This window comes from Phacochoerus africanus, chromosome 2 (assembly GCF_016906955.1).
Source record: "Phacochoerus africanus isolate WHEZ1 chromosome 2, ROS_Pafr_v1, whole genome shotgun sequence".
Lineage (NCBI taxonomy): Eukaryota > Metazoa > Chordata > Mammalia > Artiodactyla > Suidae > Phacochoerus > Phacochoerus africanus.
Genome location: NC_062545.1, coordinates 278,977,164 through 278,995,813, shown reverse-complemented (window position 1 = coordinate 278,995,813; position 18,650 = coordinate 278,977,164). Strand labels below are relative to the sequence as shown.

Sequence of the window (18,650 nt, the reverse complement as noted above, 5' to 3'; positions counted from 1 at the left end):
TTGTTGAGTCTTGCGAATTGTCTATAGATTCAGGATTTAAGTCCTTCATCAGAGGGGTGTTTTGCAAATGTTTTCACAGGAAGGCTTCGCTGTGTGCTCTCTGGTGACTCTGGGACCTGGCTGAGAGCCACCGGCCTCCTGGACCCTGTGGGGGCGGAGGGCAGGAGCCTCAGCCCTGCCTCTCCCTCCACAGTGTGGGCCACACGGTGTTCCTCGAATAATGTCCCTGGAGTGCTCCGAGTGGATGTGGCAGGTCACCTGGAGAAGCCTTGCCAGCTCGAGCCCCCCCAGCCCTTGGCGCCTCCCTGGCGACTCTCTGAGCCACATGCTTATGCAACCAGTGATAAGGTGGCCGCGACACCGTAATCCACCCTAAGTGACCGCCCAGCCCCACCTTCCACACGGGCTTGCAGGAGGCCCAGCTGGGGGTCTGGGGAGTGAGGGGCGCCCAGGCCTCTGATATCACCTCTGTCACAGCTGCGCTGGCCAGGCTCTGCCCCAAGACAAGGTCCAAAGTCCTGGCCCAGTGGTGGCTCCAGTCCTATGCAGGGAGGTGAGGACTCTGGGGACCCCAGAGCCCGGGTGGGAGCCCGCTGGCAGAGCAACCCACCCCTGGCTGCCTCTCAGCAGCACCCCTGAGGGCCCAGGCCCCACCTTGGCCAAGGAGGAGGCAGACAGGTGCGTGGGGTGAGTCAGGGGAGAGCCTGGCTCTCTGCACACTCCAGGAAGCGACTCCTGGAGCCGGTGGGGACACTCGAGCAATTGTGCCACACAATGGACAAAGAGGGGCTGGAGTTTCCGGGGTCAAGGTGCCTTCCGATCCCCAACCTGCCGCTGCGGGCTGGGGTATAAAGCTGGGCCGGTGGGGCACCAGTGGCCTGGGTGCCAGGGACCAGAGGACAGGCGACGGGATGGGGGCCACCCTGCTAAGCCGTGTCCTGGTGCTGCTCTGGGTGACATCGGCTGGGGCTGAGGTCCTGGTGCAGCCTGATTTTGATGCCAAAAAGGTATGGGAGGCCTCGGTGCTGTGCCGCGGGTGGGGCAGCAGGCTGAGCCCCTGCCGGAAGCAGGGAGTGCGGGATCCCGTAACTTCTGCCGTCCACAGAGGGCTTGCTCTGCGCCTTCAGGGCTGCAAACCTCTTAGGTTCCTTTTCGATTTAATCCTGAAACTAGGCCGTTTGGGGGTAAGGACAGACCCACCTCACGGTGGGGAGAACTGAGGCTCACAGTGGCCATGGGACCTGCCCCAGGCGAGTGGCAGAATAGGGGCTCGCACCACGAGAGGACACTCCGAAGATCCCTGGCTTCAGACAAATCCGTGGGCCTCGGGGCCCAGGGTCCGGGTGCCAGGCGGGCGGGACCCAGGGTCACGGGCCGCCTCCTCACAGTTCGCAGGCCTCTGGTACGTGGTCGCCATGGTCTCCGACTGCAAGGTCTTCCGGGGCAGCAAGGACCACCTGCTCATGTTCACCAGCAACGTCACGGCCACGGCGGAGGGCAACCTCAGCGTCCACATGGAGGTCCCCAGGTGAGCGCGGCGGCGGGGGCGGCGGCGGGGGCGGGGGCGGGACGGGGCCCAGCGTGAGCCTTGGCTGCGCTGTGTCCCCAGGCCTGACGGCTGTAACCAGGTGGACGCCGAGTATCTGAGGACTGGCTCCCAGGGGCACTTCCGAGTCCCCGGTAGGTGCCCCGGAGGCCCTTCTCCAGGGCAAGACTGTCCTACCTGCGCCCCTCGCCCTCGTCGTCCCCCGTCCCTGCCGCCTCCCGCCCCTCCCCTCCGTCGGCCCCGCCCCGCCCCGCTGTCCCTCGAAGCGGGTGGGGGTGGGGGTGGGAGCCGGGGGTGGGGGGGCCGAGCCCTTCTCCCCGCCGCCTCTGCAGCGCTGGGCTACCTGGACGTGCGCGTCGTGGACACGGACTACAGCTCCTTCGCCGTGGTCTACATCTACAAGGAGCTGGAGGGGGCGCTCAGCACGCTGGTGCAGCTCTACAGTGAGGGCCCCACGCCCCCCACCCCCGCTGGCCCTCCCGCGCCCCGGGACCTGCCCCACCCCGGCACCCGCTCCCAAGTCTGGGCCCACACGACCAGTCAGGGCGGCTGGCGGAACCGCACAGCGCTTCGGAGGGGCCTCCGAGGGCTAGGCTCTCAGGCCAAAGCTCGCGCCCCTCTCTGCCTGGGACCCTCCCTCCCCTGCTTGGCCGGCTGCTTGACACCCTGAGCCGGGCGGGGCTCAGGTCTTATTTTGCTTTCAGGGGGCTTGGCAGAGTGAACCAGGGGGCTCCAAGAGGGGAGAGCCGGGCTAAGAGCTGGGGGCCGGCTTTGGGGACTGCAGGTGAAGCTACGGGAAGGGCATGAGGCCCAGCGGTGCGTGGTCTGGAGAACGCACAGGCCACCCCAACCTGCCAGATGCCCCTTTGGAAATTAGGAAAGGTGCCCCTCGGGGCAGCTGCGGCCGCACTGGGCCCGCAGCCGGGCGGGCGCTCTCCTGCACTGCCCACCCTGTCCAGCCCACCTGCCGTCAGGCTTCCCGGCCGGGAGACCCCCGTCCCCGCTCCCTCTCTCCCCTCTGTGAGCCCCGTGTTCACAGGGGCCCTGCTCTGCCCCAGGCCGGACCCAGGAAGCGAGCCCCCAGGCCGTGAAGACCTTCCAAGACTTCTACCCGACCGTGGGGCTCCCCCACGACATGATGGTCGCATTGCCCAAGTCAGGTACCCGGCCAAACCCTGCCCACCAAGCCCCGCCTCCCCCAAGCCCCGCCTTCCGCCCCAAGTCCCGCCTCTAGCCTCGTTTCCAGAGTCCGGGGCGGTGCAGGCAGGAGACCGCCTTCTCTTCTAAGGGTGGGTTGGCAGCCCCTCCGGCAACTCCTCCTCGCAGCCGCCTCTTCCTCCCGGCTCACCCAAGGGAGAGGTTTGGGGCCGTCGGGGCGGGAGAGCCCCTTGGCCCCACCCTCTGGGAGGGGCTGTCCGGGCAGGGCCGGCGGCGTGGGGGGTGGGGGAGTGCCCGAGGTGGGGGGCAGCCCTGGCCAGCTCAGCCTCTCAGGCACTGCCTGTTTTTCTACAGATGCCTGCTCCTCGGGGGGCCAGGGAGCACCCTGACAGCTGGGAGACCCACATCGGCCCTTCCCAGGTGGGTCCCGGGATAACTTTGCCCTCCTGTTGTCCCTGGCCTGTGTGGGCTGCCTCTCAGCCCACTCCTCACCCGCCTCCTGCCCTCTGACCTCCTGAGGTCTGCAGGTGCAGTTCCCCCAGCATCCATTGTTCTGCCTGGACACTTGCTGGTGTGCTTCAGGCCTCAGCTCAGCATCACCTCCTCCAGGGAGCCCCTCCTGATTGCCTGGGGTTGCGTAACAAATTACCACAAACCGGCTGGCTTAAAACAACAGAAATGGGGGGTTCCTGTCGTGGCGCAGCGGAAACAAATCTGACTAGTATCCACGAGGACGTGGGTTTGATCCCTGGCCTCACTCCGTGGGTTGGGGATCTGGTGTTGCTGTGAGCTGTGTTGTAAGCCGGCGGCTGTAGCTGTGATTGGACCCCTAGCCTGGGAACGTCCATATGCCTTGGGGGGGGGGCTAAAAAAGACAAAAAACAAACACCCCAGAAATGTATTCTCTCAACAGTTCTGGAGGCCAGAGGACCAAGTCGAGGTGTGGGCAGGGCTGTGGCGGGAGAATGCCCCGTCCGGAGTCTGGTGGTGGCGGCCTCCGGCGCGGTCCTCAGCCTCTCGCGGCCTCACTCCCATCTCTGTCTGCCTCTGCGGCCACATGGCCGGACTTCCCTCTTCTTACCAGGACACTAGTTGGGGCGGTGGGGGGGGGTGAGGTCCACCTAAGTCTGGGGCTGTCCCATCTCAAGGTCCTGCACTAATTACATCTGCAAAGACCTCATCTCCGAGTAAGGTCACAGTTGGAGTTCAAGTGGACTTGAGTTTGGGGGACACGATCCAGCCCAGTACATCCTGTGTCCTCACGGCCTCTGGCTCGCACCCCCAACCCCCGCCCCTGGTCCTCGCCCTCTCCCCGAGGGTCCCGCGAGGCGGGAACCACCACCCTCCACCGTCGCAGGGGACGTGGATGCACACGGGCTCTCGGGGACACCGGGCAACCATCAGACCCTCAGCCAAGTTCATCGTGAAGAATTAGGGGACCTCCATAAAACAGGAAATAACAGACACAACGTGACAGTCCCCGGCTTCGGGCGGTGCCCCTGTGGCCTCTCCCGGCAGGATGGGTTAGGTGTAGGCCGGGTGGGGGCTTCCTGAGCAGCCTGCAGGCAGGGTCCCTCTGGCCTCCAGAGCTTAGTGCTCTCCATGGCTGGCCTGGGTTTGCTCAGTGCTGGGACCCTGGAGCTATGTGCATGTTCCAGACACCTGACCTGGTGGGAGGAAGGGGTCAAGTTGTCCTCAGGAAGGTTCTAGAGCCAGAGCGCTGTCTTCCTGCCCTGTGCCCCACCCCCCAGGTTTCTCTTAGAAAGAAAAACCAGCTTTCAGGGTAAATTCTCCGATGCCCCCCCCCCCCCAGGGGTTGAGTCTGTGGTTTTATTGTGGTTTACTGGCTATTCTGGGGCTTTCTTGCCACACCAGCCCCCTCACCGCCAGCCAGGAAGTAAGCAGGGCCCCGGGCCCTGGGTGGCAGATGGGGGACAGCTCCGGTGTGTGTCCATATGTGTGGAAGTTGTGGTGGCGGAAGCAACTCGTACAGCCTTTGGGGTGAAGAGCGAAGTGGGGGGGCGCTGTGTGTGGGAAGCAGCTCCGGTGTCTGAGGAGTGACCGCGCCTTTCCTGTCTGCGCAGGGCACGCGGGAGCAGCACGCCTTGTCACCTGCAGTGGCCCAGACTCACACCCCACCTGCACAGGCCACCCTCTCCACACCCCCTCCACCTCCCCATCTCCCATCCCCCTCGGGCCACCCCTCCCACCCAATAAACAGCTTCTGCAGTTTTGAGGCTCCCGATTTCTTTGCAGAGGCCCCAGGGAGGGCCCAGCAGCCCCTGCTCCCCGGGACTCTGGTTGCTAGATTCCTCCTGGCTGAGGAGGCGGGGCTCCAGCCACAGGAGGCACCCGGGGGGGTGGGCTGCACCCACCAGCGCAGCCCCTGTGGGGTCCCGGCCTGGGGTGTGCCCTGGAGAGACCCACCCGGCTCCGCACACCCCACTCTGGCTACAGAGCAGCAGGGGGGCTGCGGGGGTGGGGGGCTTGGGGAGTTTCCCTTGACCTTGGGCACATCACAAGCCTCTGTGAGGTTTGGGAATGGGTCACGGTCGTGGCCTGAGTGCCCCACCAGGGACCCCAGGACCCATGTGGTGAGCCTACGGGGCGCCTTGTTTCGCAGATGGGGAAAACGGGGCAATGTGCTCAGTGAGGGGCCAGGCTGGGATTCAGGGTCAGGTCGGGCGCAGGGGCTCTGTGCTGACCCTCCATCAAGGGTGGGGCCTGGAGAGCCCTCCCCCGGGGCCCGGCGGAGCTCAGAGCGTCCAGGTCCCACGGGCACACACCCTTCAAAGGGCCAGCCATGGGGTGGGGCAGGAAGGCGCTGGAGGTCCTGCTTCATTGCTCGCGGGCGTCCTGCGGCCCTCGCTGGCCGGAAGCCGTTAGCCCCGAGTGCACCTGTCGTCATCCTGGCCCTGGTCCCCTGAGGCGGTGGACATCCCACAGCTTCCTGTCCTGTCTCCTGCCTGGCCAAGCTCCCTGGGGGAGCTCAGCTCATCAGCCCAGGGCTGGGGGCAGCCTGGGGCTGGGGTCAGTCAGGGCTCAGCCTCCTGGGGTCTCCCTGCTCCTGCTTTTTTTGTGGGGGGACCTCACCTAAAGCATGGACGTTCCCAGGCTAGAGGTCGAATCAGAGCTGCAGCTGCCAGCCTATCCCACAGCCACAGCAATGCGGGTGGGATCTGAGCTGCACCTGCGACCTGCGCCACAGCTCGCGGCAACACTGGATCCTTAACCCACTGAGCAAGGCCGGGAATCAAACCCCCGTCCTCATGGATGCTAGTCAAGTTCGTAACCCGCTGAGCCACAACAGGAACTCGGCTCCAGCTTTTTGGGTGGTCCTGCTTGGTCTCTGGGCTGCCCCAGCCTAGCTTGACCCCTGACGCCTGCCTGACCCCAACCACAGCCTTTGTTGGCAGGCCGTGCTGCGTCCGGGTGGCCAGTTCCCCGTCCTGGAGAGCAGGCCTGCCCTTTAGCTGGCCAAGCTTGGAGCCAGTCCTGGGTGGGCTTTTCCGGCCTTGAAGGTGGGAAGGCGGCACCTTGCCGGCTGAGACCCAGGGCTGCAGATCTGGGCGCCCTGGGACCCTTCTTGGCCACCTGGGGCTCCTGCGGCTCAGCTCGCGGTCATAAAAGACAGGGAACTGGGGCAGAGCCTCGCGCCCAGGCTCCATGGAGAGAGGGGCCAGGGCTGGTGCCCAGGCAACCTGACCCATCTTCACCTTGACGTTCTCGTCTGATCCTGAGTCCAGGATGAAGCGCCTTGGCAGTGGCCGGGGGCCTGGGCAAGGGTGGGAAGCTCGTGGCCCATGGCCCCCGGAGCATGAGCAGGGGAGGCTCTCCCTGAGGCCGACCTCTGGGCTGTACACCGAGGGGCCCGGGCCTGGCTGGGCTGGTTCTACCACGGGGGGCGGGGGGGGTGATGCAGAGGTGCACAGGGCCTGGAGCGACCCCACCGCTGTCTGCCCTGAGCCCCACTTCCCACCAGGCCTCTGCCCCTTGCATACCTGCTCCCTCTGCGGGGGGGCGTCATTTCCCACCCAGGCTTTGCAGCCCCTCCATGGTCCCCCCCCCAGGGGCCCGTCCAGGCCCATGGAGCCAGTCTTCCCAGATCAGAAAGAGCCAGAAAACCATGCCGTGTCCTGTGCGGAGGCTGGGGGGGCGTGTGCAGGGCTCTGAGCCCGTGGGGGCCTGGGCTTGTGTATCCGGCCCGTCAGGCCCTCCTGGGGTGGGAGATGGTTCCGTGCTGCTCCGGTGGGAATGGGGGCCTTGTCCTGCTCTCAGGCCCCCAGACGGGCCCTGAAGCTGTGTCCACCACTGTCCCCAGACCAGGAAGGTGGTGGCACCAGCTGTTTAGTCCAGTGGACCCCCCCACCGTGGCTGTGGGTGTCATGGGGCCAGGACGCACGCCCCCTGAGCCATCGGGGGCCAAGTCTGCTGAGGACACGCAGGCGGTTGCACAACCTGCCACCCCCCTTCCGGATATAAGCCCGGGCGCTGGGGGCACAGGCACCGGGAGCTCAGACACTCGATGGAGCCCGGGCTGCTGAGCGCCGTCCTGGGCGTCGTCCTGGTGCAGGTGATGGCCACGCACGACCTCGACCTGCAGAAGGTGGCTTTTCTTTCTTGGCTTCAGGGTGCTGGGCTTCTCTAGTCCCCTGTCCCTCCACCCGCAGCTGATGCTGGAGCAGCTATGCCAGGGCCCCAGGACCCCCTCGGTCAGCCCCACGAGGGCAGGTCTGAGCTCAGCCCTGCCAGGTCTCTCTCCTCCCGCGGAGCAGGCATCAGGCCAGTGCCCAGGGCCGGTCGGGGATGGGCAGCACTCCCCTCAGGGCCTTCTGGGGGCAGGTGTGTGTCCTCAGCAAGGACGGTCTGGGATCCCCAGGGTGTGGGGCTCCCGGGCCGGAGGGGGGTCCCTCCTGTACCAGCCAGATCCATGCGCGGTGGGGACCAGCAGTGGCTTTCCCAGGGCAGGGCCTCTGCGGGGGCTTGGGCTTCCACCCACATGCTCTTTGCCCGGCTTCCTCCCTTGCGGGGTCTGTGTCGGCTGCGGGGCCAGGAGCGTGGATGACAGATGCTGGACACAGATTCATTTCTCTTGCACAAATGATCAGTTCCTAAGAGTTTCAGATGAAGTTCTAGGCTCCGAGAGGCTCGTTCTTTCTTTCTTTCTTTTTTCTTTTTTTGGCTATTTTAGGGCCGCACCCACGGCACGTGGAGGTCCCCAGGCTAGGGGTCAAATCAGAGCTACAGCTGCCGGCCTCCACCACAGCCACGGCAACGCGGGGTCCAATCTGCTTCTGCGACCTACAGCACAGCTCACGGCGACCCCGGATCCTTAACCCACCGAGCGAGGCCAGGGATCGAACCACATCCTTTTTGATCCTCGTCATGCTCGTTAACCGCTGAGACATGAAGGGAACTCCCGGGAGGCCCTTTCCGAAGCCAGGAGCACCTGCACCCGTGTGGCCGGGCAGAGCCGGGCCTCGTCCGTCGGGCAGGGCTCCTGGCCACTGCTTATCCGCGGGTGTCCCATTCAGCTGGCTCTCTCCAGCCCACTTCTCTCAGGCTCTAGCCACCACCTCCCCCAGGGTCCTGTCCCCCAGGACAGGCAGCAGCAGAGGCTGGGTCTCTGTGGGCACGCAGAGCAGCGTTCCCCGCCCACCCCCCCCCCCCCCGGCCCCAGCTGCACACAGGCCCACATGGGGAGGGGCTCACCCCGACGCCCCTGATGGGGCCCCTTGGGAGGCTGGCAACTTTTGCCTCTTGGCGGCTGAACCCTGCAGCCTCTGCCGACCTCCCAGGGCCGGCTGGCTCCCTGCTGTGGGGCCTGGGGAGGTGGGGAGGCCAGCCTCCTGGGGCGGGGATGGGGTCGTGGTCTGGCTGCCCTAGGCGGGCGTGGCTTCCGCTCCTTTCTCCAGATCGCGGGATTCTGGCGGGAGGTTGGCGTGGCCTCCAGCCAAAACCTGGTCCTGAAGAGCCCCAGGAGGCTGGAGGCCTTGTTCCTGACCTCGCAGGAGGGGGAGCTGACCGTCAAGGCTGCGTATAACAGGTAAGGGGGCCAGGGTCCCGGGGGGCCTCGCGGGGTCAGGTACCTGTGGCCAGGTGCCCGGGAGCATGTGGATGAGGGCGTTCGGGTCACTTCGTGGGCCGGCCCTGCCCGCGTTCGCCTCGGCCAGCCCCTTGAGACCAGACCCCCGGCTCCTCGAGCTGCATCTTCTCTCGAATAAAAGCTCACAGTCTTGAGGAAGCCCCATCAGGTGACAAGAGAGGGAGATGGACTCAGCATAGGTGGCTCTCTGGAGGTTACAGAGCCCTTGGGGCAGAGGCACAGCTGGTTCCACCCTGTAGCTCTGCCCTCCCCATCCTGTCCGGGATCTCCTGGGGACAGACACGCTGCCAGAGCCCTGCCTGAAGCCAGGCACCCCCGCCTCGCCCGGGAGTGTGCCCAGCACGAGGAAGGCAGGCGGCATTTTCCTCACGGGTATTTGCTGCTTTCAGCTCAGGAAGCTGTGAGACTGAACAGATGGTGAGCTCAGAAGTCAACGCGTCAGGGAAATTTGTTTTTCCTGGTAAGAGCCGTTTCCTTGTCGCTGCAGTTACCACCCTCCGGCCCTGTGTGCCAGCTACGCTTGGCCTTGCCGTTCCTCATGCTGTTCCGTGCGCTCCTCCTCAGGCCCCAGTCTCCCATTCTCCCACCAACAACCTGGTCATCCTTCCAGGGCTGCCGTAGCCCTCCCCTCCCCGACCCCAGTGTCCTGGGAGGGCCGGGCACTGGGTGGGGAGAGAATGGAGTTGGGCCGGCTGACCCTGGCCCTCCAAGGTCTGCCAGCCCGAGGGGTGGTGCCCGGCCTGCCCGTGCCTGTCCCCTCCCACTCGCTGCCACAGGCCGCAGGGAGATCCACGTGATAGACATTGACTACGAGCAATACGCCATCCTGAGGGTCTCCCATCTCTGGCAGGGCAGGGAATTCCACGTGCTCAAGTATTTCAGTAAGCTGCCCCCGGTGCGGGCTGGGGGGCTGCCCTCCTGGGGACCACCCAGCCCAGTCCCCTATGTCCCCCACAGCTCGGAGCCTCGAGGGCGAGTATGAACCTGGCTTCTGGAGGTTCCGGGAGTTGACGGCAGACACGGGGCTGTACCTGGTGGCCCGGCACGGTGAGCCCCAGGCCTTTGGGGTGGGGGCGGGGCTAGGGGCCCCGAGGATGGGGTCAGGGCACCCGTGCTGGCGCCCCTCTCACTGTCCCGTCCTGCAGGGAGGTGCGCCAAGCTTCTGAAGGAGGTGAGACTCTGGCCCACGGCCTGACGGGAGCTCGGCTGGCTCCAGATCCTGGGCCTCCAGGGTGGGGACACCAAGCTGCCGGGAGGGGCGCCTGGCTCTCGGCCCCATTCGCATCCACCAGGGGCTGGCCTGCGGTCGGGGGCACAGGCCCTGGGGGCACCGTCTCGGGCTCCCCAGCTCCCTGCGGTGCTCACCCCTCAGCTGCACGGCCCCCTCTGTCTCAACGGCCCCGAGACGTTGGGACTCTTCCCCCACTTTGCAGGCAGAGGAACTGAGGCCTGGCCACACAGCCAGGACACCCACTCCTGGCCACGGCCAGCCGCTGCCCACCCCCACCCCTACCCCCACCCCACCCCACCCGGGGGCCTTTGGAGGCTGGGCTGTGCCCTGAGGCCCTGCCCTCTGTGTCACAGGAGCTGATCTAGAGGAGCCCCGCCCCCAGCCAGGACACTGGGAGCCCTGCCCACCTGGCCTCTCCTGGAGGCACCTGCCCCCAATAAACGCTGCTGCCAAACCCGCTGCCCCGACTCGTTCCTGGGGGGGCGAGGTGAGGGGGGTCGGGGTCGACAAAGGTGAGCCTGGCTGCCCTGAAGCCTCCACCAGGAGGAGGTGGGTGTGCCGGCGCCGGCAGTGAGACCTCTCCGTCGGTGGGGTCCCACCGCGCTGCTCTCCTTGGAGCCGGGACCTTCTGTGTGAGCCCTCCCACCCGCCCCCGCCCGCCAGTCTCCTCTCTGTCTGTCTGTCTCTGTCTGTCTGTCTCTGTCTCTGTCTCCGACTCTCTGTCTCTGTCTGTACCTCTCTTTGACTCTGTTCCTAGCTCTGTCTCCATCTCTGTCCTTCTGTCTCTCTGCCTCTCTGTCTCTGCCTCTGTTCTCTCTCTGTCTCTGTCTGACTCTGCTCCTCTCTGACTCTATCTCTGTGTCCCTCTCTGACTGTCCCTCTGTCTGTCTGTCTCCATCTCTGTCCCCCTGTCCCCCCCGCCCATGACTTGGACACTGTCTGCCGTGCGCTGGGAAGCCCCCCGCCCCGGCCATGTCCCTGGCTCTGCCTGTGAGTTGAGGACAGTGCTGGCCCTTGGAGGTGGGCAGGAGTCAAGGGCAGTGACAGGGGCTGGGTTTCCAGGGGCTGCTGCCCTCCCGCTGGGTGCCCTGGGCCAGTGTCTTATGTCCCCTGCCCTGTAAGGCTGAGAGACGCCATCCCCACCTGGGAGGCCGCTGAAGAGCGAGGGTGCCCCGGGGGTGCTGCCTTTGGCTGCCGTCCTGGCGGCAGGACACTGCTGACTGGCCACCTACTGACTGTGTGGCTTCTTTTTTTTTTTTTCGGCCACAGCTTGCTGTGGGATCTCTGTTCTCAGACTGGGGGTTGAACCCCGGCTGCAGCGTTGGGCATTGAGTCCCAGCGGCTAGACCAGTCGTCCAGCCAGCAGGGCTGGGGGAATTGGGACGTCCTGGACCCTCCCTGCCTGCAGCCTGGGGTGGCCCGGGCTGCACAGGGTCCACATTGTGCGGGACCTGTGTCCTTGGTGCTGCCCCGCCCACTGGAGCCCTGCACCTGCCCAGCGGTGGGCCCTCGGGGGCATGCGGCCACATCCTGAGCCCGCAGCCACCTGGGCACAGGGCTCCTGCTGCGCCTCTAGGCGCTGTGGGATCCTGGCACCAGGCTGGACGCTCCCTAAGTGCTGCCCAAAGCTGCCCTTTCCTGAGAGTCGGGGGCCTGGAGGTTGGTGCCCTCCCCTCGCCTAACCCCTCACAGCTATCCCCTGGGGCCTGGGCAGGAGAACTGACTGCTCCCATGACGACTGTGGGCGGTGCCCCCTCGGGCCTGAGCCCAGGAGGCGGCTGTGAGCTGCCAACCTGCTTAATGAGGCCAGCCTGTGCTGGCCCCGGCGCCCACGGGGCAGGGTATAAGCTGGGGCTGGCTCCGAGGGCCATGTCCTGTGACTCTGGGAGCTGGCCCAGCCCCTGCCTGCCAACATGAGGGGCAAGGCGCTTGCCGGCCTGCTGGGGCTGCTTGTGGTGCTGGTGGCCAGCGCGGAGGAGATGGGCCTGAGGGACTTCAACGCCACCCAGGTGGCCATGCCAGGGCACCTGCTGTGGGGGACGGGACCGCCGGAGGGTGCCTGGGGAATCTTGGAGGCTGCACAGCGCACGGGGCCTGGGGGTTTCCTGGAGCGCTGTCCCGTCCGTGGGGAGGGGTGGCCCGCGGGTGCCCCAGGGGCAGCTCTCCCCCTCCACGTCCCCCCAGTTTTCAGGCCTCTGGTACGAGATCGCCTTGGCTTCCAACCTGGAGCCACAGACCGCCCCCCAGCTGAAGAAGATGGGGGCTGTGCTGGTGGAGCGGGAGGGGCCTTATCTGACCCTGACCTCCGTGTCCGACCAGTGAGTGGGCACGTCCCGCCCGCGACACCCAGTCTCCCCGCCCGATGAGCATGGGTTTGGCAGGAAGGCGGCTGGGGCCAGACCCCGGCCAGAGCAGGTGCCCGCGGAGCCGAGCAGAAGTCCCAGGGCCTCTTCCTCTCCGAGGTGACCTGCAGCCTCAGGGCAGGGCTGCCCGGGACCCCTCCCTGCCAGGTGCCGGGGCCTGCGGGCGAGACTGGCCCTGTCGCTCCCCTTTCCAGCAGCCTGGGCTGTGGGGACAGGCTTGCAGGCCTGCAGCCTGGCCACCTCCCTGGGACATGCACGCGTTGGAACACGTCTCAGGCCCCTCGGGGCGCTGCCTGAGAAGTCCGTTCTCAGAGGGTGGACTCCTCCTCCCTGGCTGGGCAGGGGCCCCGCTGGCTGGGCCCCCATGGTCGCAGGGGCGCGGGGGCAGTGCGCTGGCAGGCGTCTGCTCTTTCCAGCATTAACCGCTGTGTGAAGGAGACGACACAGGCCGTAAAGGGCGACGCCCCTGGGAAGTTCAAGTTTCCTAAGGAGCCTGGTAAGGAGCGCGGAGCGCAGCAGCGGGCGCCCCACCCCCAGCCCCGTTCAGCCCTGAGGTCAAGGTGGGGTCCCGCAGCCGCGCTCTCCATGCGGGCTGGATGGCGTGGGGACACCTTGTCTGGCGGCGGGTGGCTCTCGCTCAGACGCTGGGCGCTGAGGCTCCCTGGGGTCAACCCTGCATCTCCCGTGGGGGCCTGGCCGCAGCAGGGCGCTTCCTGGGCACCTCGGGCCAGATGCCTCCGCGTGAGGCTCTGTGCCAAGGCCACAGGGGGCCCCGCAGCCGCCACGCCCAGCTCCCCACCCCTGGCCTCGGGCACCACGATGTCTGAGGGCTTTGTGACCTGCTCTCTGAAATCCTTGGCAGGGAGGATGAGAGTCTTCTTGTCCTGGTTAGTGGGGGTCCCTGTCCAGCGCGCACGTGTGAACTTTACAAGGCGGGGAGCACCCCCGGCCCGTGGGAGGCCCCTGCCCAGAGCCTGGGAGTCCTGTGTTGGGTTCGTCCCCCAGGAAACAAAGACGTCACCGTGGTGGCCACGGACTACAGGACCTACGCCATCGTGAACGTCGCCTTCCAAAAAGGAAGGACAGCCCACAGGGTCCTGAAGCTCTACAGTGAGCCCCTGGGGGCCCTGCCCTCGCCCCGCCCTGCCTGGCCCTGCGGGGGGCACCCCCAGCCCGGGGAGGGGGCGGGAGCCGCGTCTGTGGCCCTGGCCTCGCACAGGCACCCGCAGCCAAAGGCACCCCTCCCGGGCAGGCCGGGACATGCAACACAACGAGAGAGCCATGGCCCACTTCCTCCTGGAGGCCTCGGAGCGCGGGCTGTCCACGGCCAGCGTGCAGCTGCTCCTCAAGGACTGTGAGTGTCCGGGCTGCGGGGTCAGGCCGCCCGAGCCCGTCTCCCCAGGTCACTGTTCTCTCTTGTCCGCAGTGACCTGCGTGAACTTGCTGAGGTGAGTGTCTGCTCCCATCCCGGGGCCGAGGCTCCATTCACTGGCCTGCCCATCACACCTGGAAGAGGAGTCTGGGCTCCGAGGGCAGACAGCGGCTGAGCCCTGAGCGGCTGCCTGGGGGTCGAGGCCATCCCCCGTCTGGGCTGGGCCGGCTCCTCCTCTGGCCACAGCAGCCGGGCTTGGGGTGGGGTCCGGGCACCCCTCCTGCAGGGAGGTGTGACAAGCTTCCGAAGGAGGTGAGACCTCAGCCCAAGGCCTGACGGGAGCTTGGCTGGCTCCAGATCCTGGGCCTCTAGGCTGGGGACACCAAGCTGCCAGGAGGGGACCCTGGAGGCTGGGGCATGGGGGCAGCGCTGGGCAGGGGGTTGGGTTGGGGGCGCCTGGCTCTCGGCCCCATTTGCATCCACCAGGGGCTGGCCTGCGGTCGGGGGCACAGGCCCTGGGGGCACCGTCTCGGGCTCCCCAGCTCCCTGCGGTGCTCATCCCTCAGCTGCACGGCCCCCTCTGTCTCAACGGCCCCGAGACGTTGGGACTCTTCCCCCACTTTGCAGGCAGAGGAACTGAGGCCTGGCCACACAGCCAGGACACCCACTCCTGGCCACGGCCAGCCGCTGCCCACCCCCACCCCTACCCCCACCCCACCCCACCCGGGGGCCTTTGGAGGCTGGGCTGTGCCCTGAGGCCCTGCCCTCTGTGTCACAGGAGCTGATCTAGAGGAGCCCCGCCCCCAGCCAGGACACTGGGAGCCCTGCCCACCTGGCCTCTCCTGGAGGCACCTGCCCCCAATAAACGCTGCTGCCAAACCCGCTGCCCCGACTCGTTCCTGGGGGGCGAGGTGGGGGGGGTGGGGTGTGTTTGCTGTGACTGTCCCCAACCCGACTCTGGGTGGTCCTGTTTACTCTGTGCGGGCCCCACCCTGGCTGTGCCTGCTCCCCCAGGGGCTGAGTGGCTGCTCAGAGCCTGCAGGCCAGGCTTCCCCAGGATGCCCCCCTTGGGCACAGCACCTGTGCTCACTGCTATACCACCCACGCTACTGCCTCTCAAATGAAAGGCGACCACAGCAGGGGCTGTCCACCATCTGCCCTGGCTCCCTGCTGCCCCGAACTCCGATCCATGGGCACCGGGTCCAAGGCCCTCTGGCCATGGCTGCCCCGGGCCCCCAGCAGGCCTGCTCCCACAGGGCTGCTGGTCTTCCAGCCCTGCTCAGCATCCAGGCGCCTCCTGCACTCTCAGCCCACGGCCTGGTCCCGGGGGCTGGGGTGGGGCCAGCAGGGAGGAACCACCCCATCGGCCACGAGAAAGCCCGGCAGGGGTGAGTGAGGCCCACCCGTCCTCGAGGGGACGGCCTGCCTTACAAACCCTGAGCCAAGTCCCAAAAGACCCCAGGAGTGTGGTTTCGAGGCTGAGCTCCGGCAGGTCACTCGTGCCCGGGGAATGCCCGCAGCTTTCCCCAGGCCTGTCCTGGACAGGTGGTCTGCCTCAGCTGGACTTCCTGATAGAAGGCTCCAGGACGTCTGCTCTGGCCGTTGGAACACGGGGGGTGGTACAGAAACAACAGGTGCCTGGGGGTCGGAGGTCAGAGGTCAGGGTGCTGAGCGGCCGGCGGTGAGCAAGGCGGTGGCCGCGCGGCCTCCCCTGCACATCGTGTCTGGAGTCCTTCCCTCGTCTTAGGCACCAGCCCCACGGACCCGGAGCCTGCTCTTAAGGCCCCGCTTAAACGCATCACCCGTCAAAGGCCATGAAGCCAAACACCGTCACGGAGGGCGTTAGGGCTGCGACCTGGGACCATGGGGCACAACTCAGGGGGGCTGGCAGGGGCCTGGGCTCCTTCCCCGCACCATCGGCGCCGGCTGCACAGACGCCCCTGCACAGACAGGGACAGGAGACGCCACCTGGGGTCGACAAAGCCGGTCTTAAAAAGCGAATCTGGGAGTTCCCGTCGTGGCGCAGTGGTTAACGAACCTGACTAGGAACCATGAGGTTGTGGGTTCGGTCCCTGCCCTTGCCCAGTGGGTTAACGATCCGGCGTTGCCGTGAGCTGTGGTGTAGGTTGCAGACGCGGCTCGGATCCCACGTTGCTGTGGCTCTGGCGTAGGCCGGTGGCTACAGCTCCAATTCAACCCCTAGCCTGGGAACCTCCATATGCCGTGGGAGCGGCCCAAGAAATAGCAAAAAGACAAAAAAAAAAAGCGAATCTGAGAAGAGCCAGAGTTGGATTTGGAAGATGAAAGACTCACGCAGCCTCACCTTCTGAACGTTCACTCTGCTGCTCTGTTCCGTCTGTTCAGCCCAGTGACTCTCTGGTCTCGTTCTTCCTCATGGCTCCTCTTTTACGTCAGTCAGTCAGTCAGTCAGTCAGTCAGTCAATCAGTCAGTCAATCATTCATTCATTCAGTCAGTCAGTCAATCATTCAATCAGTCAATCAGTCAGTCAGTTAATCAGTCAGTCAGTCAATTAATCACTCATTAGTCAATCATTCATTCATTCATTCAGTCAGTCAGTAAATCAGTCAGTCAGTCAGTCAGTCAATTAATCACTCATTAGTCAATCATTCATTCATTCATTCAGTCAGTCAGTAAATCAGTCAATCAGTCAGTCAGTCAGTCAGTCAGTCAATCATTCATTCATTCATTCAGTTAGTCAATCATTCATTCATTCAGTCAGTCAGTCAATCATTCAATCAGTCAGTCAATCATTCATTCATTCATTCATTCATTCATTCAGTCAGTCAATCATTCAATCAGTCAATCAGTCAGTCAGTCAGTCAGTCAATTAATCACTCATTAGTCAATCAGTCATTCATTCAGTCAGTCAGTCATTCAGTCAGTCAGTCAATCATTCAATCAGTCAGTTAGTCAGTCAATCAATCGATTGGACTGTTTATCAGTCCCTCAATTATCCATCTATTCATCTATCTATCTATCTCTCCATGTATTCATCTATTGACTCATCAGTCTATCTATGTGTCTGTCTCTCCTTCCATCTGTCTGTCTGTCTATCACTCTGCTTTGTGGGGTGAATTTTGGCAAACTGAATTTTCCTGTGAAATCATCCATTTCTTGGAGAACTTCAAAGTTATTTGCTTAGAGGTCAGCAGAGCACTTTCTGGTTTTGTCTTTTTCATTAAAAATTTTTTTTTGTCTTTTTAGGGCCGCACCTGTGGCCGTGGCGTATGGAAGTTCCCAGACCAGGGGTCGAATCGGAGCCATAGCTGCCAGCCCAGACCACAGCCACAGCAACGTGGGATCCGAGCTGAGGCTGCGACCTCCACCCCAGCTCAGGGCAACGCCAGATCCTTAACCCACTGAGCGAAGACAGGCATCAAACTCGTCCCCATGGATGCCAGTCAGGGTCGTTAACCACTGCGCCACGACGGGCACGCCAGCAGAGTACTCTCTGTCCCAAAGGCCAGCGCCCACACTTTCGTCATTTCTTACTTCAAGTATTTATGGTCCCTGTGTTTTCCCCTCATTTATGTTAATTGTGTTACTTAAAAAAATAACACTAATGATTCTGTTAATAATTCTGTGAATTAACAGAAAAAAATCTGTTCCCTTTTCCGCGGATGAGGATTTTGGTTTGTTAATTCCATCTGCTGTTCTCTCTTCTCCATCTGCTATTTCCTTTTTTTATCAGTAGTATTTCCTCCCTCGTGTTTCCTTTGGTTAATTTTGTCTAGATTTTAGAGTTGGGAATTTAATGCCTTTATGTTCATTCTTTCTTTCTTTTTTTTTTTTTCTTTTTAAGGCTGCACCTGTGGCATATGGAGGTTCCCAGGCTATGGTTTGAATCGGAGCTGCAGCTGCCGGCCTCCACCACAGCCCCAGCAACTTGGGATCCGAGCCGCGTCTGCGACCTACACCACAGCTCATGACAATGCCGGATCCTTAACCCACTGAGTGAGGCCAGGGATTGAGCCCGAATCTTCACAGAGACAGGGTCAGGTTCTTAGCCTGCTGAACCACAAGGGGAACTCCTATACATTTTTACAGTCTCGTTTTTTATAGTTTATAGTATCTTAGGAAAACACAATGCAATTTCAAAGGTACCTCAGCAGGCAGAGTAAGCAGGGCCGTGTTGACAGCTGTGCAGTGGTCTGAACGTTTGTGTCGCCCCGGTCCCCCCGCCCGACACCAAGGGGGCGACAGCCTAACCGTGGGTGTGATGGGCTGGGGGCGGGGCCTTCAGGAGGCAATGAGGTCGTGGTGGGACCGGGGCTCTTCTGAAAGCAGCTCCCGGGCTCCCTCACCCCTTCCCCATATGTGAGGAGGCCGCAGAGGGACCTGGACCTTCTGGACCCAGAGTCCCCACACCACAGGCAGTCACCCTCATCTTGGCCATCCAGCCTCCAGAGCTTCGGGAGTACAGGTCTATTGTTTATAAGCCACCAGTCTGTGGGTTTTGCTGTTTCAGCCCCAGGAGACCACAATCGGCCGTGTAATTCCTGCGTGGGAAGCACCCGTGGGTCTGCTTCTGTTGTCTGTTCATCCTGCTGCTCCTTATGCTGCTCCCTCATGTTTTTTCAGGAAACTGTACTTGAAAAAATAACAGACGAGGCTAACATGAAGGCCGGGGCGGTGCTTTTGTCTTTGGCTGTCATGTTCTTCCGTCAGGCATCTGGGAGGCTGTGGTCAGCCAGCCGTCCCAGTCCGAGCTCTGCCCGGTGGCTCTCTGGCCCGGAGGTGGTGCGGGTTTAGCAGCAAGTGGGTCCCATGGGCTCTCTGGGTCACCTGTCCCGCAGGGCTGGGCTGCTGGCTGGTTGGAGGGCCCTCCTGGGAAGGCGGCCGCAGGACAAAT

At 63.9% G+C, this 18,650-nt stretch overlaps 2 protein-coding genes across 15 annotated transcripts; both read left to right on the top strand.

Moving 5' to 3' along the window:
- On the top strand, positions 1-10,634 carry LOC125120547 (lipocalin-15-like). Of its 9 annotated transcripts, none has more exons than XM_047768977.1 (7): positions 2,929-3,124; positions 8,620-8,750; positions 9,200-9,270; positions 9,587-9,691; positions 9,768-9,857; positions 9,956-9,981; positions 10,244-10,500. In XM_047768977.1, exons 1-7 carry the CDS (start codon positions 3,059-3,061, stop codon positions 10,370-10,372), a joined length of 618 nt encoding a protein of 205 aa, XP_047624933.1. In that variant the 5' UTR covers positions 2,929-3,058; the 3' UTR covers positions 10,373-10,500. The 9 variants fall into 9 exon arrangements, with proteins under 9 accessions (XP_047624939.1, XP_047624937.1, XP_047624936.1 ...); XM_047768979.1 differs by having other exon boundaries at positions 2,936-3,124; positions 10,395-10,500; XM_047768983.1 differs by lacking the exons at positions 8,620-8,750; positions 9,200-9,270; positions 9,587-9,691; ... (1 more) ...; positions 9,956-9,981; positions 10,244-10,500 and adding exons at positions 1-1,528; positions 1,610-1,680; positions 1,879-1,989; positions 2,605-2,706; positions 8,012-8,040 and having other exon boundaries at positions 3,059-3,124.
- A 786-nt stretch (positions 10,635-11,420) lies between these two features.
- LOC125121428 (epididymal-specific lipocalin-5-like) lies at positions 11,421-14,660 on the top strand. Of its 6 annotated transcripts, XM_047769659.1 has the most exons (7): positions 11,421-12,050; positions 12,226-12,359; positions 12,821-12,900; positions 13,410-13,514; positions 13,657-13,758; positions 13,831-13,852; positions 14,555-14,660. In XM_047769659.1, exons 1-7 carry the CDS (start codon positions 11,955-11,957, stop codon positions 14,559-14,561), a joined length of 546 nt encoding a protein of 181 aa, XP_047625615.1. In that variant the 5' UTR covers positions 11,421-11,954; the 3' UTR covers positions 14,562-14,660. The 6 variants fall into 6 exon arrangements, with proteins under 6 accessions (XP_047625615.1, XP_047625613.1, XP_047625611.1 ...); XM_047769657.1 differs by having other exon boundaries at positions 13,657-13,852; XM_047769655.1 differs by having other exon boundaries at positions 13,410-13,758.
- Positions 14,661-18,650: the final 3,990 nt, after the last annotated feature.

Excerpts from the sequence above, each read along its gene's own strand:
- LOC125120547 (XM_047768975.1), top strand. The coding sequence starts at position 3,059 with ATGCCTGCTCCTCGGGGGGCCAGGGAGCACCCTGACAGCTGGGAGACC. Across the intron at positions 3,125-4,788 it reads CCCACATCGGCCCTTCCCAG|GGCACGCGGGAGCAGCACGC; the intron begins GTGGGTCCCGGG and ends CTGTCTGCGCAG.
- LOC125121428 (XM_047769653.1), top strand. The coding sequence starts at position 11,955 with ATGAGGGGCAAGGCGCTTGCCGGCCTGCTGGGGCTGCTTGTGGTGCTG. Across the intron at positions 12,051-12,225 it reads GGGACTTCAACGCCACCCAG|TTTTCAGGCCTCTGGTACGA; the intron begins GTGGCCATGCCA and ends ACGTCCCCCCAG. Across the intron at positions 12,360-12,820 it reads CTGACCTCCGTGTCCGACCA|CATTAACCGCTGTGTGAAGG; the intron begins GTGAGTGGGCAC and ends TGCTCTTTCCAG.